General features: G+C 45.7%; 1 protein-coding gene across 1 annotated transcript in view; it reads left to right on the forward strand.

Annotated features, from left to right (window-relative positions):
* Nucleotides 1–11351, forward strand: part of LOC136581602 (uncharacterized) — a 52264-nt gene extending 40913 nt beyond the window's left edge. The window contains exons 5-6 of the mRNA XM_066582196.1: nt 10800–10890; nt 11193–11351. Coding sequence (XP_066438293.1) covers nt 10800–10890; nt 11193–11314 — 213 coding nt within the window. The 3' untranslated portion in view covers nt 11315–11351. The remainder of the gene's footprint in view (nt 1–10799; nt 10891–11192) is intronic.
* Nucleotides 11352–14385: the final 3034 nt, after the last annotated feature.

Here is a 14385-nt window from a genome sequence, read left to right on the forward strand (position 1 = left end):
GATTTTACTCCCCTATTTTTTGTTTGTTTTCTTTAGCTACCAAAATGATTTTTGCTGCATTTTTCTTTCTATGACATATAGGGCCATTTTTTATTTATTTTTTTAAATATCTAGTAATAAGCTAAAAAATGTTGTTTTTTTAAATAATAGTTGTTTATTTGTAAAATTAGAATATTTACACTAAAATAAAGTAGGGAATGGGTTCCTCATTTCGGTTTCGCTGTATAGATATATAATTTGTATAGTTTTAGATTACAGGGCGCAAATAGCGCTGATTTTGGCTGGCGTCGGTGTTGAGTCGTTTTATTTAATATATATTTAATTCTGTATTTATTTATTTTTACATCAAACACCTCCTTGGGGGTCATTTATATTGCCTCTTTTCTATTTCACACTTTCCCACTATAGCTGAGGCATCCATATCAGCCCCAGTTCGGGCTCATGTCCACGGGCGTTTTCCCACCACGAATTCCGCATGCATTGCACGCATGAGTGATATGCATAGAATGGAGGCAATGAAAGTATATGGGCTTCCATTGCGCCATACCCACCTGTGTGTGGGCACTGCCTATCGATACGCAAGGGAAATAAATTGCAGCATGCACTATCTCTCTGTGTGTCATATGCAGCCCTTGTTTGGGCTGTGTATCAATACGCTGTCCATACACAATACATTGCATACAGGCAGCGTTTCCATACACATCCCTGCGCTGTTCAGAGCAGGGAATGAAAAAGAGAAAATCAGACTGCGCATGTGCGTGACGACAGATTCCCAGGCATGCGCAGCCATACACAGCCCATAAACGGTCTCTGCCGGAGGAGTGTATTGGCTATATATGTGTACAACACTGCGGGAGACCCGGAGTATTTTATATATATACCCGTGGACATGAGCCCTTAAAGGGGAGACATCCCCCTATAGTGACAATAGTGTGGAGGAGGGGAAGAAAAATGGATGGAGCGCCCCCGGGGAAGAGGAAATGGGATAAAAATGGAAGTGGGACTGCTTGATCTCGGGTGTTTTGTCAAAAAAACTCAGTTTTTTTTCATTTAAAACCAGCTTGTATCCGCGTCTGGGGGTTTGGGAACGTCTTCCTCAGTACTTGCTGGGGTTACACGATACAACACATTCATATATGGTGTAGAGTCACAGTGGAGTAAAAGGTGACGTGGACAGTAGTTGGTAGTGTGATATACCAGGCGCTTTTACGCCACGCAGGAAAGATAGTCCTGGAACTATCTTTCCCGGCCGGAATATAGCCACTGCCATAGACTCCTATGGGAGCCAATGACAGCTTCCGGAGAGGGGAGGTGGGAGGGAGTTTAGCAGCGTGACTGCTGAACTCTCTCCCCCTTCTCTCCTCCTCTTTGCCCCTCGCCAGTTGTTTGCAATGGGAGGGAGCGGGGCGGGGCGGGGACGGAGCTAAGCACCACCCCTCCTATTGCTGGCGGCCAACAAGGGACGGAGAGGGGGCGGGAGCTTGGCACACTAGCTCCTGCCCCGTCCCGCCTCCTCCCTTTGCAGACAGTCGGTGAGGGGAAGGGAAGGGGGAGAACAGCTTAGCAGAGCTAAACTGTCTTCTTCCCCTGCCCAACGGCATTGCGGCTTCGGCGTATATGCACTGGGCTCAGGCCGTCTGAACGGGCGCACAAACGTTAGATTTCTGTGCCCGTTCACACGTTTGTATGGCGCCGGTGGGCACACGTCAAAACACCAACGGCCGTGTGAAAGAGCCCTCATAGTAAAAAAACCAATAGTAGCGATAATGGCAATAGAGACTATCAAATAAAATGAGTCTTGGCATAACGTTAGTCCCTGCATGGCAGCTATAGGGCAAAAGAAAATGTACATTTAAAAGACGATATAACTAACTGTATATACCGTATTTTTTGCTTTATAAGGCCTTAGTCACAGGGGTGTTTTCTCCTGCGATTTGCGGATCGCATGAGGGATGCGCATCCGCAAATCGCGTGACCGGGGCCGAAAAATCGCCCGACTGACTGAGCCCTAAGGGTGCATTCAGATGAGTGTGTGCGTGTGCCATACATAGGTGCGCACAAAGCACGCACCCACATATGTGCACAAACACGCGTGAATGCAGGTCCGTGTAGCATTGCTTTCAATGGAACACATAGGATGCCGGCAACCCCTGCAGTGATTTTCAGAGAAGGGTTTGAAATATAAGCCCTCCCCTGAAAATCAGCCATGGTTTCTCTTTAAGGAAAAAAATAATAATATATACATATATAGGCTGAAGAGTTCCTCTGCCACAGCTCTTCCTGATTGGTTGAGCGCTTTGACCAATCACAGCTATAATATATATATTTTAATTTTTTTTTTCTGCATCTAGGGCTCATTTAAGGGCTTTGACTAAGATTTCATATTGTCAAAGTTGCATCCATTTGCACGAAAACAGCATTTTTGTGCGAATCAAAAAAACGTTGTCCTATTTTTTTGCAGGGGCGAATTGTTCACTAGTAAAAAATGGATATGTGACCACATTCATTAGAAAGCATTTGTTCTATGGATGCGGGGAAAAAACGCTCCTCTGACTGAGCCCTAAAAATATCTATATTTTAGAAGACGTTTTTCCATGAAATAGATCTTAAAAGACGCCCGCAGTGCAATTGGCTGTGTGTGTGGAAAAAAAAGGATGTCTGTGGTGCAAAAAGTGTGGCAAAAAGAAAAAAAAAAAAAGATGCCCGCAGTGCGATTGGCTGTGTGTGGCAAAAAGAAAAAAAAAAGATGCCCGCAGTGCGATTGGCTGTGTGTGGAAAAAAAAGGATGTCTGTGGTGCGATTGGCTGTGTGGGGCAAAAAAAAAAAAAAAACATGCCGCAGTACGATTGGCAGTGTGTGTAAAAGAAAGGGTGTCTGTGATGCGATTGGCTGTGTGTGGCAAAAAGCAAAAAAAAAAAAGATGCCCACAGTGCGATTGGCTGTGTGTGGCAAAAAGAAAAAAAAAAAAACATGCCCGCAGTGCAATTGGCTGTGTGTGGAAAAAAAAGGGTGTCTGTGATGCGATTGGCTGTGTGTGGCAAAAAAAAAAAAAAAAAAGATGCCCGCAGTGCGATTGGCAGTGTGTGTAAAAGAAAGGGTGTCTGTGATGCGATTGGCTGTGTGTGGCAAAAAGAAAAAAAACATGCCCGCAGTGTGATTGGCTGTGTGTGGCAAAAAGAAAAAAAAGATGCCCGCAGTGCGATTGGCTGTGTGTGGCAAAAAGAAAAAAAAAAAAAGATGCCCGCAGTGCGATTGGCTGTGTGTGGAAAAAAAAGGATGTCTGTGGTGCGATTGGCTGTGTGTGGCAAAAAGAAAAAAAAAAAAAAGATGCCCGCAGTGCGATTGGCTGTGTGTGGCAAAAAGAAAAAAAAAAGATGCCCGCAGTGCGATTGGCTGTGTGTGGAAAAAAAAGGATGTCTGTGGTGCGATTGGCTGTGTGTGGCAAAAAGAAAAAAAAAAAAAGATGCCCGCAGTGCGATTGGCTGTGTGTGGCAAAAAGAAAAAAAAAAGATGCCCGCAGTGCGATTGGCTGTGTGTGTAAAAGAAAGGGTGTCTGTGATGCGATTGGCTGTGTGTGGCAAAAAGCAAAAAAAAAAAAAGATGCCCACAGTGCGATTGGCTGTGTGTGGCAAAAAGAAAAAAAAACAAAACATGTCCGCAGTGCGATTGGCTGTGTGTGGCAAAAAGAAAAAAAAAAGATGCCCGCAGTGCGATTGGCTGTGTGTGGAAAAAAAAGGATGTCTGTGGTGCGATTGGCTGTGTGTGGCAAAAAGAAAAAAAAAAGATGCCCGCAGTGCGATTGACAGTGTGTGGAGAAGAAAGGGTGTCTATGGTGCGATTGGCTGTGTGTGGCAAAAAGAAAAAAAAACATGCCCGCAGTGCGATTGGCTGTGTGTGGCAAAAAGAAAAAAAAAAAGATGCCCGCAGTGCGATTGGCTGTGTGTGGCAAAAAGGAAAAAAAAAAGATGCCCGCAGTGCGATTGGCTGTGTGTGGGAAAAAAAGGATGTCTGTGGTGCGATTGGCTGTGTGTGGCAAAAAGAAAAGAAACATGCCCGCAGTGCGATTGGCTGTGTGTGGCAAAAAGAAAAAAAAAAAGATGCCCGCAGTGCGATTGGCTGTGTGTGGCAAAAAGGAAAAAAAAAAGATGCCCGCAGTGCGATTGGCTGTGTGTGGCAAAAAGGAAAAAAAAAAGATGCCCGCAGTGCGATTGGCTGTGTGTGGCAAACAGGAAAAAAAAAAGATGCCCGCAGTGCGATTGGCTGTGTGTGGCAAAAAGGAAAAAAAAAAGATGCCTGCAGTGCGATTGGCTGTGTCTGGCAAAAAACGGTGTCTATGGTGCGATTGGCTGTGTGTGGCAAAAAGGAAAAAAAAACATGCCCGCAGTGCGATTGGCTGTGTGTGGCAAAAAGAAAAAAAAAAAGATGCACGCAGAGCGATTGGCTGTGTGTGGCAAAAAGAAAAAAAAACATGCCCGCAGTGCGATTGGCTGTGTGTGGAAAAAAAAGGATGTCTGTGGTGCGATTGGCTGTGTGTGGCAAAAAGAAAAGAAACATGCCCGCAGTGCGATTGGCTGTGTGTGGCAAAAAGAAAAAAAAAGATGCCCGCACTGCGATTGGCTGTGTGTTGAAAAAAAAGGATATATGTGGTGCGATTGGCTGTGTGGCAAAAAGAAAAAAAAAACATGCCCGCAGTGCGATTGGCTGTGTGTGGCAAAAAGGAAAAAAAAAAGATGCCCGCAGTGCGATTGGCTGTGTGTGGCAAAAAGGAAAAAAAAAAAGATGCCCGCAGTGCGATTGGCTGTGTGTGGCAAAAAGAAAAAAAAAACATGCCCGCAGTGCGATTGGCTGTGTGTGGAAAAAAAAGGATGTCTGTGGTGCGATTGGCTGTGTGGGGCAAAAAAAATAAAAAAACATGCCGCAGTGCGATTGGCAGTGTGTGTAAAAGAAAGGGTGTCTGTGATACGATTGGCTGTGTGTGGCAAAAAGCAAAAAAAAAAAAGATGCCCGCAGTGCGATTGGCTGTGTGTGGCAAAAAGCAAAAAAAAAAAAAAGATGCCTACAGTGCGATTGGCTGTGTGTGGCAAAAAGAAAAAAAAAAAAACATGCCCGCAGTGCGATTGGCAGTGTGTGTAAAAGAAAGGGTGTCTGTGATGCGATTGGCTGTGTGTGGCAAAAAGAAAAAAAACATTCCCGCAGTGTGATTGGCTGTGTGTGGCAAAAAGAAAAAAAAGATGCCCGCAGTGCGATTGGCTGTGTGTGGCAAAAAGAAAAAAAAAGATGCCTGCAGTGCGATTGGCTGTGTCTGGCAAAAAACGGTGTCTATGGTGCGATTGGCTGTGTGTGGCAAAAAACGGTGTCTATGGTGCGATTGGCTGTGTGTGGCAAAAAGGAAAAAAAAAACATGCCCGCAGTGCGATTGGCTGTGTGTGGCAAAAAGAAAAAAAAAAAGATGCCCGCAGTGCGATTGGCTGTGTGTGGCAAAAAGGAAAAAAAAAAAGATGCCCGCACTGCGATTGGCTGTGTGTGGGAAAAAAAGGATGTCTGTGGTGCGATTGGCTGTGTGTGGCAAAAAGAAAAGAAACATGCCCGCAGTGCGATTGGCTGTGTGTGGCAAAAAGAAAAAAAAAAGATGCCCACAGTGCGATTGGCTGTGTGTGGCAAAAAGGGAAAAAAAAAGATGCCCGCAGTGCGATTGGCTGTGTGTTGAAAAAAAAGGATATATGTGGTGCGATTGGCTGTGTGGCAAAAAGAAAAAAAAAACATGCCCGCAGTGCGATTGGCTGTGTGTGGCAAAAAGGAAAAAAAAAAGATGCCCGCAGTGCGATTGGCTGTGTGTGGCAAAAAGGAAAAAAAAAAAGATGCCCGCAGTGCGATTGGCTGTGTGTGGAAAAAAAAGGATGTCCGTGGTGCGATTGGCTGTGTGGGGCAAAAAAAATAAAAAAACATGCCGCAGTGCGATTGGCAGTGTGTGTAAAAGAAAGGGTGTCTGTGATACGATTGGCTGTGTGTGGCAAAAAGCAAAAAAAAAAAAGATGCCCACAGTGCGATTGGCTGTGTGTGGCAAAAAGAAAAAAAAAAAAACATGCCCGCAGTGCGATTGGCAGTGTGTGTAAAAGAAAGGGTGTCTGTGATGCGATTGGCTGTGTGTGGCAAAAAGAAAAAAAACATTCCCGCAGTGTGATTGGCTGTGTGTGGCAAAAAGAAAAAAAAGATGCCCGCAGTGCGATTGGCTGTGTAAGGCAAAAAGAAAAAAAAAAAAAGATGCCCGCAGTGCGATTGGCTGTGTGTGGAAAAAAAAGGAAGTCTGTGGTGCGATTGGCTGTGTGTGGCAAAAAGAAAAAAATAAAAAAGATGCCCGCAGTGCGATTGGCTGTGTGTGGCAAAAAGAAAAAAAATAGATGCCCGCAGTGCGATTGGCTGTGTGTGGAAAAAAAAGGATGTCTGTGGTGCGATTGGCTGTGTGTGGCAAAAAGAAAAAAAAAAAAAGATGCCCGCAGTGCGATTGGCTGTGTGTGGCAAAAAGAAAAAAAAAAGATGCCCGCAGTGCGATTGGCTGTGTGTGGAAAAAAAAAGATGCCCGCAGTGCGATTGGCTGTGTGTGGCAAAAAGAAAAAAAAAAGATGCTTGCAGTGCGATTGGCTGTGTGTGTAAAAGAAAGGGTGTCTGTGATGCGATTGGCTGTGTGTGGCAAAAAGCAAAAAAAAAAAAAAGATGCCCACAGTGCGATTGGCTGTGTGTGGCAAAAAGAAAAAAAAAAAAAGATGCCCACAGTGCGATTGGCTGTGTGTGGCAAAAAGAAAAAAAAAAAAACATACCCGCAGTGCGATTGGCTGTGTGGCAAAAAGAAAAAAAAAAGATGCCCGCAGTGCGATTGGCTGTGTGTGTAAAAAAAAGGATGTCTGTGGTGCGATTGGCTGTGTGTGGCAAAAAGAAAAAAAAAAAAAAGATGCCCGCAGTGCGATTGGCTGTGTGTGGCAAAAAGAAAAAAAAAAAAAAGATGCCCGCAGTGCGATTGGCTGTGTGTGGCAAAAAGAAAAAAAAAAGATGCCCGCAGTGCGATTGGCTGTGTGTGGAAAAAAAAGGATGTCTGTGGTGCGATTGGCTGTGTGTGGCAAAAAGAAAAAAAACATGCCCGCAGTGCGATTGGCTGTGTGTGGCAAAAAGAAAAAAAAAAGATGCCCGCAGTGCGATTGACAGTGTGTGGAGAAGAAGGGGTGTCTATGGTGCGATTGGCTGTGTGTGGCAAAAAGGAAAAAAAAACATGCCCGCAGTGCGCTTGGCTGTGTGTGGCAAAAAGAAAAAAAAAAAGATGCCCGCAGTGCGATTGGCTGTGTGTGGCAAAAAGAAAAAAAACATGCCCGCAGTGTGATTGGCTGTGTGTGGCAAAAAGAAAAAAAAGATGCCCGCAGTGCGATTGGCTGTGTGTGGAAAAAAAAGGATGTCTGTGGTGCGATTGGCTGTGTGTGGCAAAAAGAAAAAAAAAAAAAGATGCCCGCAGTGCGATTGGCTGTGTGTGGCAAAAAGAAAAAAAAAAGATGCCCGCAGTGCGATTGGCTGTGTGTGGAAAAAAAAGGATGTCTGTGGTGCGATTGGCTGTGTGTGGCAAAAAGAAAAAAAAAAAAAGATGCCCGCAGTGCGATTGGCTGTGTGTGGCAAAAAGAAAAAAAAAAGATGCTTGCAGTGCGATTGGCTGTGTGTGTAAAAGAAAGGGTGTCTGTGATGCGATTGGCTGTGTGTGGCAAAAAGCAAAAAAAAAAAAAAGATGCCCACAGTGCGATTGGCTGTGTGTGGCAAAAAGAAAAAAAAAAAAAACATGCCCGCAGTGCGGTTGGCTGTGTGTGGGAAAAAGAAAAAAAAAAGATGCCCGCAGTGCGATTGGCTGTGTGTGGAAAAAAAGGGATGTCTGTGGTGCGATTGGCTGTGTGTGGCAAAAAGAAAAAAAAAAAAAAGATGCCCGCAGTGCGATTGGCTGTGTGTGGCAAAAAGAAAAAAAAAAAAAGATGCCCGCAGTGCGATTGGCTGTGTGTGGCAAAAAGAAAAAAAAAAGATGCCCGCAGTGCGATTGGCTGTGTGTGGAAAAAAAAGGATGTCTGTGGTGCGATTGGCTGTGTGTGGCAAAAAGAAAAAAAACATGCCCGCAGTGCGATTGGCTGTGTGTGGCAAAAAGAAAAAAAAAAGATGCCCGCAGTGCGATTGACAGTGTGTGAAGAAGAAGGGGTGTCTATGGTGCGATTGGCTGTGTGTGGCAAAAAGGAAAAAAAAACATGCCCGCAGTGCGCTTGGCTGTGTGTGGCAAAAAGAAAAAAAAAAAGATGCCCGCAGTGCGATTGGCTGTGTGTGGCAAAAAGAAAAAAAACATGCCCGCAGTGTGATTGGCTGTGTGTGGCAAAAAGAAAAAAAAGATGCCCGCAGTGCGATTGGCTGTGTGTGGAAAAAAAAGGATGTCTGTGGTGCGTTTGGCTGTGTGTGGCAAAAAGAAAAAAAAAAAAAGATGCCCGCAGTGCGATTGGCTGTGTGTGGCAAAAAGCAAAAAAAAAGATGCCCGCAGTGCGATTGGCTGTGTGTGTAAAATAAAGGGTGTCTGTGATGCGATTGGCTGTGTGTGGCAAAAAGCAAAAAAAAAAAAAAGATGCCCACAGTGCGATTGGCTGTGTGTGGCAAAAAGCAAAAAAAAAAAAAGATGCCCACACTGCGATTGGCTGTGTGTGGCAAAAAGAAAAAAAAAAAAAGATGCCCGCAGTGCGATTGGCTGTGTGTGGCAAAAAGAAAAAAAAAAGATGCCCGCAGTGCGATTGGCTGTGTGTGGAAAAAAAAGGATGTCTGTGGTGCGATTGGCTGTGTGTGGCAAAAAGAAAAAAAAAAAAAGATGCCCGCAGTGCGATTGGCTGTGTGTGGCAAAAAGAAAAAAAAAAGATGCCCGCAGTGCGATTGGCTGTGTGTGTAAAAGAAAGGGTGTCTGTGATGCGATTGGCTGTGTGTGGCAAAAAGCAAAAAAAAAAAAAAAGATGCCCACAGTGCGATTGGCTGTGTGTGGCAAAAAGAAAAAAAAAAAAAGATGCCCACACTGCGATTGGCTGTGTGTGGCAAAAAAAAAAAAAAAAAAGATGCCCGCAGTGCGATTGGCTGTGTGTGGCAAAAAGAAAAAAAAAAGATGCCCGCAGTGCGATTGGCTGTGTGTGGAAAAAAAAGGATGTCTGTGGTGCGATTGGCTGTGTGTGGCAAAAAGAAAAGAAACATGCCCACAGTGCGATTGGCTGTGTGTGGCAAAAAGGGAAAAAAAAAGATGCCCGCAGTGCGATTGGCTGTGTGTTAAAAAAAAAAGGATATATGTGGTGCGATTGGCTGTGTGGCAAAAAGAAAAAAAAAACATGCCCGCAGTGCGATTGGCTGTGTGTGGCAAAAAGGAAAAAAAAAGATGCCCGCAGTGCGATTGACAGTGTGTGGAGAAGAAAGGGTGTCTGTGATGCTATTGGCTGTGTGTGGCAAAAAGCAAAAAAAAAAAGATGCCCGCAGTGGGATTGGCTGTGTGTGGCAAAAAGGAAAAAAAAACATGCCCGCAGTGCGGGCTAGAGTGGGGGCGGAGCTATAGGGCTTCTCTCAGATTTCCCATAGCAAATATATAGAGGGTGGGGCTAGAGCTTGGATCCTCTAGCCCCACCCCCTCCACCCACGCTTTCTGGAAAGCCCTCGGGAAAGCCCCGTAACTCCACCCCCTCTCTATTTCTGCTATATGGAAATCCCTGGGGGAGAGCATCCCCTACTGCTCTGAACTGCTGGAGAATTGCCCACCAGCAGAGCTGGAGGAATACCCCGCTGGTTACAGCAGGACATTTTAAAACATGCTGCCGAGAAGCACATTGTAAATGTCCTGTTGTAAATTCCTGTTAGTCCCCGCAGGGATTAGGGGAACCCTCAAGGAGTCCCCTCATCCCCGCGAGGACTAATAGGAGTTTACAGCAGTCATTTAAAATGTGCTTCTGGACAGCGGGTTTTAAATGTCCTGCATAAGCTCCTGCTCCCATAGGGATCAATGGAAACTCCTGCACAGAGCACACCAAAAATAGGACAGGTCCTATCTTTGGTGCACACCGCAGAGCTGCATGTGACCTGCAGCATGTCCTATCTTTGTTAGGTGTGCGAACCGTTTTACGCACCTACATTCTTTCATGTGAGCCCTTCTATAGGAACCCATTGGTTCTTTTAGAAGCGCTATTTTTGCCCGCGCAAAAAATAAACACTTGCCTGACCCAGAAAAAGCCTTTAAATGAAATGTATAACCGGGTCACTAATGAATCACGTCAGCAAGGGGATTGGAATACCTAAGAGATGGTCTCTTGCCAGGAAAAACTGGGACAAGCCGGGAGCCGGCTAATTCTGACTAGGGGGCGCAATTTTTTTCAAATTTTAAGGGGGATTTCCTTTTCAGGTAGACACCTTTTTCCCCCCAGCAGATTTGTAGTGGTCACCTGGTTCATATATTCCCTGTGACACAGAGGGACAACCAACAGCCAATGCATGGCTAATCATTTCATTGACAAATCTAGGATCCACCTTTTAGCTCTCTTCACCGGGGTCATCAGCTGTCAAGTCCACAATACATAGGAATAGGAAAGGAACTGCTGTATCCGCCTATGTATTGTATCTACTATGGTGGACTAATAATTGTGGAAATGAATTCATCTCCAAACCACATGTAAGGTATGGGGCTGATGGATCGAGAACGTAGGATGTTAATGCTGATTTTCTGGTTGCATCGTCTTATTTGGTATTGTGATATAACCTGAAAAAGTTTTTGGCAGATTACTGAAGGCTCGTGGTTGTCATCTGGCAGAGAAGCTACTGGACGAGCCCCCACAGAAGATACATTGGTGCAGATGGAGAAACAAGCAGGTATGTGAAATTATCCACTTATTGGTATGTAATAAACTATGGTAGGAGCTGGTGCGGTGCGCATGGCTGAACCACCAGGGAGCTGCAGTTACCGATGTGCTACAGAAGACTGGGAGCTCTAGCTATCAATATACCACAAAGGAATGGGAACTATATCACCAGGGCCTTTAAATGTCACCGGGTCGCCAGGGCCTCTGGATATTGCGGGGTCGCCAGGGCCACCAAAGACTGGGTGCTGGCAGTTATGCACTTGAGAATCTTAATGAGGTCATTCAAATCATTTGGGTTTCATTTTCTTGCAGACTTGGAAGAAGAGTGTGCAGCCTGGAAGAGTCATGAGGAAGAGGAAGAACCCCAACCCCAGCCTGAAGTTCTGGAGGGAAGAGAGCTGTCCAGATGTCATATAGATTCATCTTCACTGTAGGATTGCAGCTGGAACAAGCAGAGGACATTGGGTGCCAGATTCGGAATCCTTATTTTCCCAGTTTTCAAAATAAAGATTTCAAAATAAAATGGAGTTTTAACAAGTGCTGTTCAAGGTTTTTTTTGAAAAGGCAAAAAAAAGGGCCAACATTGAGGACCGTAGATGCAGTGGTCGGCTAAGGGAGGTTGATGCAGTAGATGAAAGACACATCATGCTTACTTCCCTTCCAAATCAGAAAATGTCCAATAGTGCCACCAGCTCAGAACTAGTAGAGACCAGTGGGACCCAGGTACACCCATCTACTGTTCAGAGAAGTCTGGCCAGAAGTGATCTTCATGGATGAATTGTGGCCAAAAAGCCAAACCTTCCAAGTGGAAACAAGACCGAGTGACTCAACTATACAAAAAACATAGTGCAGCAGATGAAAGACACATCAGAGCACATTTACAAAAGAGCACATTTCCCACAGTGAAAAAGTACGTAGATGCCTCAGGGCTATTTCAGACGACAGTATATCGGCTCGGTTTTCACGCCGAGCCGATATACGGTGTCCTTGTCTGCAGGGTGGGGAGGATGGAAGAGCCAGGAGCAGGAATTGAGCTCCCGCCGCTTCCCTGCCCCTCACCACTATTTGCAATGGGAGGGGTGGGGGTGGAGCTAAGCACCGGGAATTAGCTCCGCCCCTGTCTCGCCCCCTCCTATTGCAAATAGTGGAGAGGGGGCGGGAGCTCAGTTCTTGCTCCTGGCTCTTCCATCCTCGCCCCCCCTGCAGACAAGGACACCGTATACATTATATACGGTTGTCTAAATAAGCCCTTAGGCAGAGATCCCTTCACATGTGCAATCCTCTGGTGAGTGTTATGCCCACAAGTTTATAAACACCTAGAGACCTAAGGATGTAGCAGAGCCAGTAGGGTGTAGCTGTGTTTTCTCCAGTCATGGTAAGATTACGGCAACTCGCAATGAATCTTGTGATCATCAAAAGAAAATCTGACTGCATTCTCATAAGTAATTGTTCAGTTCAGAAAATGGTGACTGCCCTGCACTGGTGCCAGGTTGGCATTACCCCCTCAGTATGTGTTGTACATGGTACCAGTAATGCCTTCTTTTGCCTTGACAGAATTTGCAGTCATGATTGTCCGCACGGCTCCAGGATCCAACCTTTACCCAGTCTTGTTTGTAGATGACAAGCCGCTCAGCAAGTATGCATTTGTGCTGACAAGTGGGAGCCCCGTGGCCACCGACAGGGGTGAGCATCTCGGAGATGAATGAGATTTACATAGATATTCTTACACTGTGGGTTGACATCTTGATGCCTGAATCTATAACTCTGTACTTGTTAGCTGCACTGTTCAGACACGGTCTTCTGTGTCTGGCAAACTTGGGTGTCGTCCCATTCTGTCTGTTCCCTGAGCTTGTGTTTGGTGTCTTCCAGCACTCCTAGGGTTAATAGCTTCAGGCCTCCTGTAGCTGCCCTGGGCCTTTCAGACCTTGCTGCAGTGTTGTGTAAAAACACATGCATGTAAAGCATACCATTTTTGTTTTTAAGGGCTTATTCAGATGACCGTATATCGGCCGGGTATTCACGCCCGGCCAATATACGGCGTCCCTCTCTGGGGTGAGCTCAGAGCACCGCTCCCGGCTCTTCCAGCCTTCTCCCCCTGCAGAGAGGGACGCCGTATATCGGCCAGGCGTGAATACCCGGCCAATATACGGTCGTCTGAATAAGCCCTAAGGCCTTAGTCAGACGGGCGTTTTTAGCCGCGATTTGCGCATGCGTCCGGCGATTTTTTAAAACCATTGCTTTGCAATGGTATCGGACACATGAGCGCTTTTTATGCGCTCGTCCGATAAATTATAGAACAAAAAATCGCAGATCGCACCTATCTGCGATTCCTGTTCTCTTCTGTATATGCGCTCAATGGGGCCGGCGGCAGCAGCGCCGACCCCATTGAGAACATATAGAAGACAAATCATTCTTCTCTGCCACAGCTGTAACAGCTGTGGCAGAGAAGAACGATGTTTGCCCATTGAATTCAATGGAGCGGCAATACAGCCGCTCCATTGAAAGCAATGGGCTGCCGGCGTGCGCGGGGTGAATTGTCGGGAAGGGGTTAAATATATAAACCCTTCCCTGCAATTCATCCTAAAATGTGTTAAAATAAAAAAAAATTGTATACTCACCTTTCCGCTGCAGCCGGAGTCCAGCCGCGGCCGCTGTCAGTTCTCCTGAACTGCTTCTTGGCACTATTCAGCCGGCCGGGCTTTAAAATCCCCGCCTGCTGAATGATCTGCCTCTGATTGGTCACAGCCCTGACCAATCAGAGGCTGAAAACACTCACACACCCATTCATGAATTCATGAATGGGTGAGTGACTGCTGCCTCTCAGCGCTGAGCCAATCAGGGGCAGGTCTGACTCACATCCATTCATGAATTCATGAATGGGTGTGAGTGAGGCATGCCTCTGATTGGCTCAGCGCTGAGCCAATCAGGGGGCAGGTCTGACTCACACCCCCTTCACACCCACTGCAGGACGGCCGCACGGAGCTCCGGCTGCCGGCAGAAGGTGAGTATACAATTTTTTTTTATTTTTACACATTTTAGGATGAATTGCAGGTAAGGGCTTATATATTTAAGCCCTTACCGACAATTCATCCCGGGCTCGCCCGCAGCGCATTGCTTTCAATGGAGACGGCTGTATTGCCGTCTTCATTGAATGCAATGCGCTGAACAGCTCCGGCCCGTTTCTAATGAAACGCGGCTAGAAGCAGATTTTCGGGCGATTTGCGGGCGACTTGCGCGCACCGGTCACGCGATTTGCGGATGCGCACCCGTCATGCGATCCGCAAATCGCGCGAAAAAACGCCAGTCTGAATAAGCCCTAATATTGTATGCACTGTATACCTTTTTGATAAATTTGATCCATTTTTGCAAATTTTTTTTTAATGTTTAATAAAGTTTTGTAGTTTTTTGTTTTTTTAAGTCCCCTTTATGCCTACGTTTGCGGCTCCTGACAATTTTGCCACGGGATTGGAATTATAATCATACGTCAATTTATCATCAATTCTCA

The sequence above is a fragment of the Eleutherodactylus coqui genome, chromosome 11 (assembly GCF_035609145.1).
Source record: "Eleutherodactylus coqui strain aEleCoq1 chromosome 11, aEleCoq1.hap1, whole genome shotgun sequence".
Taxonomy (NCBI): domain Eukaryota; kingdom Metazoa; phylum Chordata; class Amphibia; order Anura; family Eleutherodactylidae; genus Eleutherodactylus; species Eleutherodactylus coqui.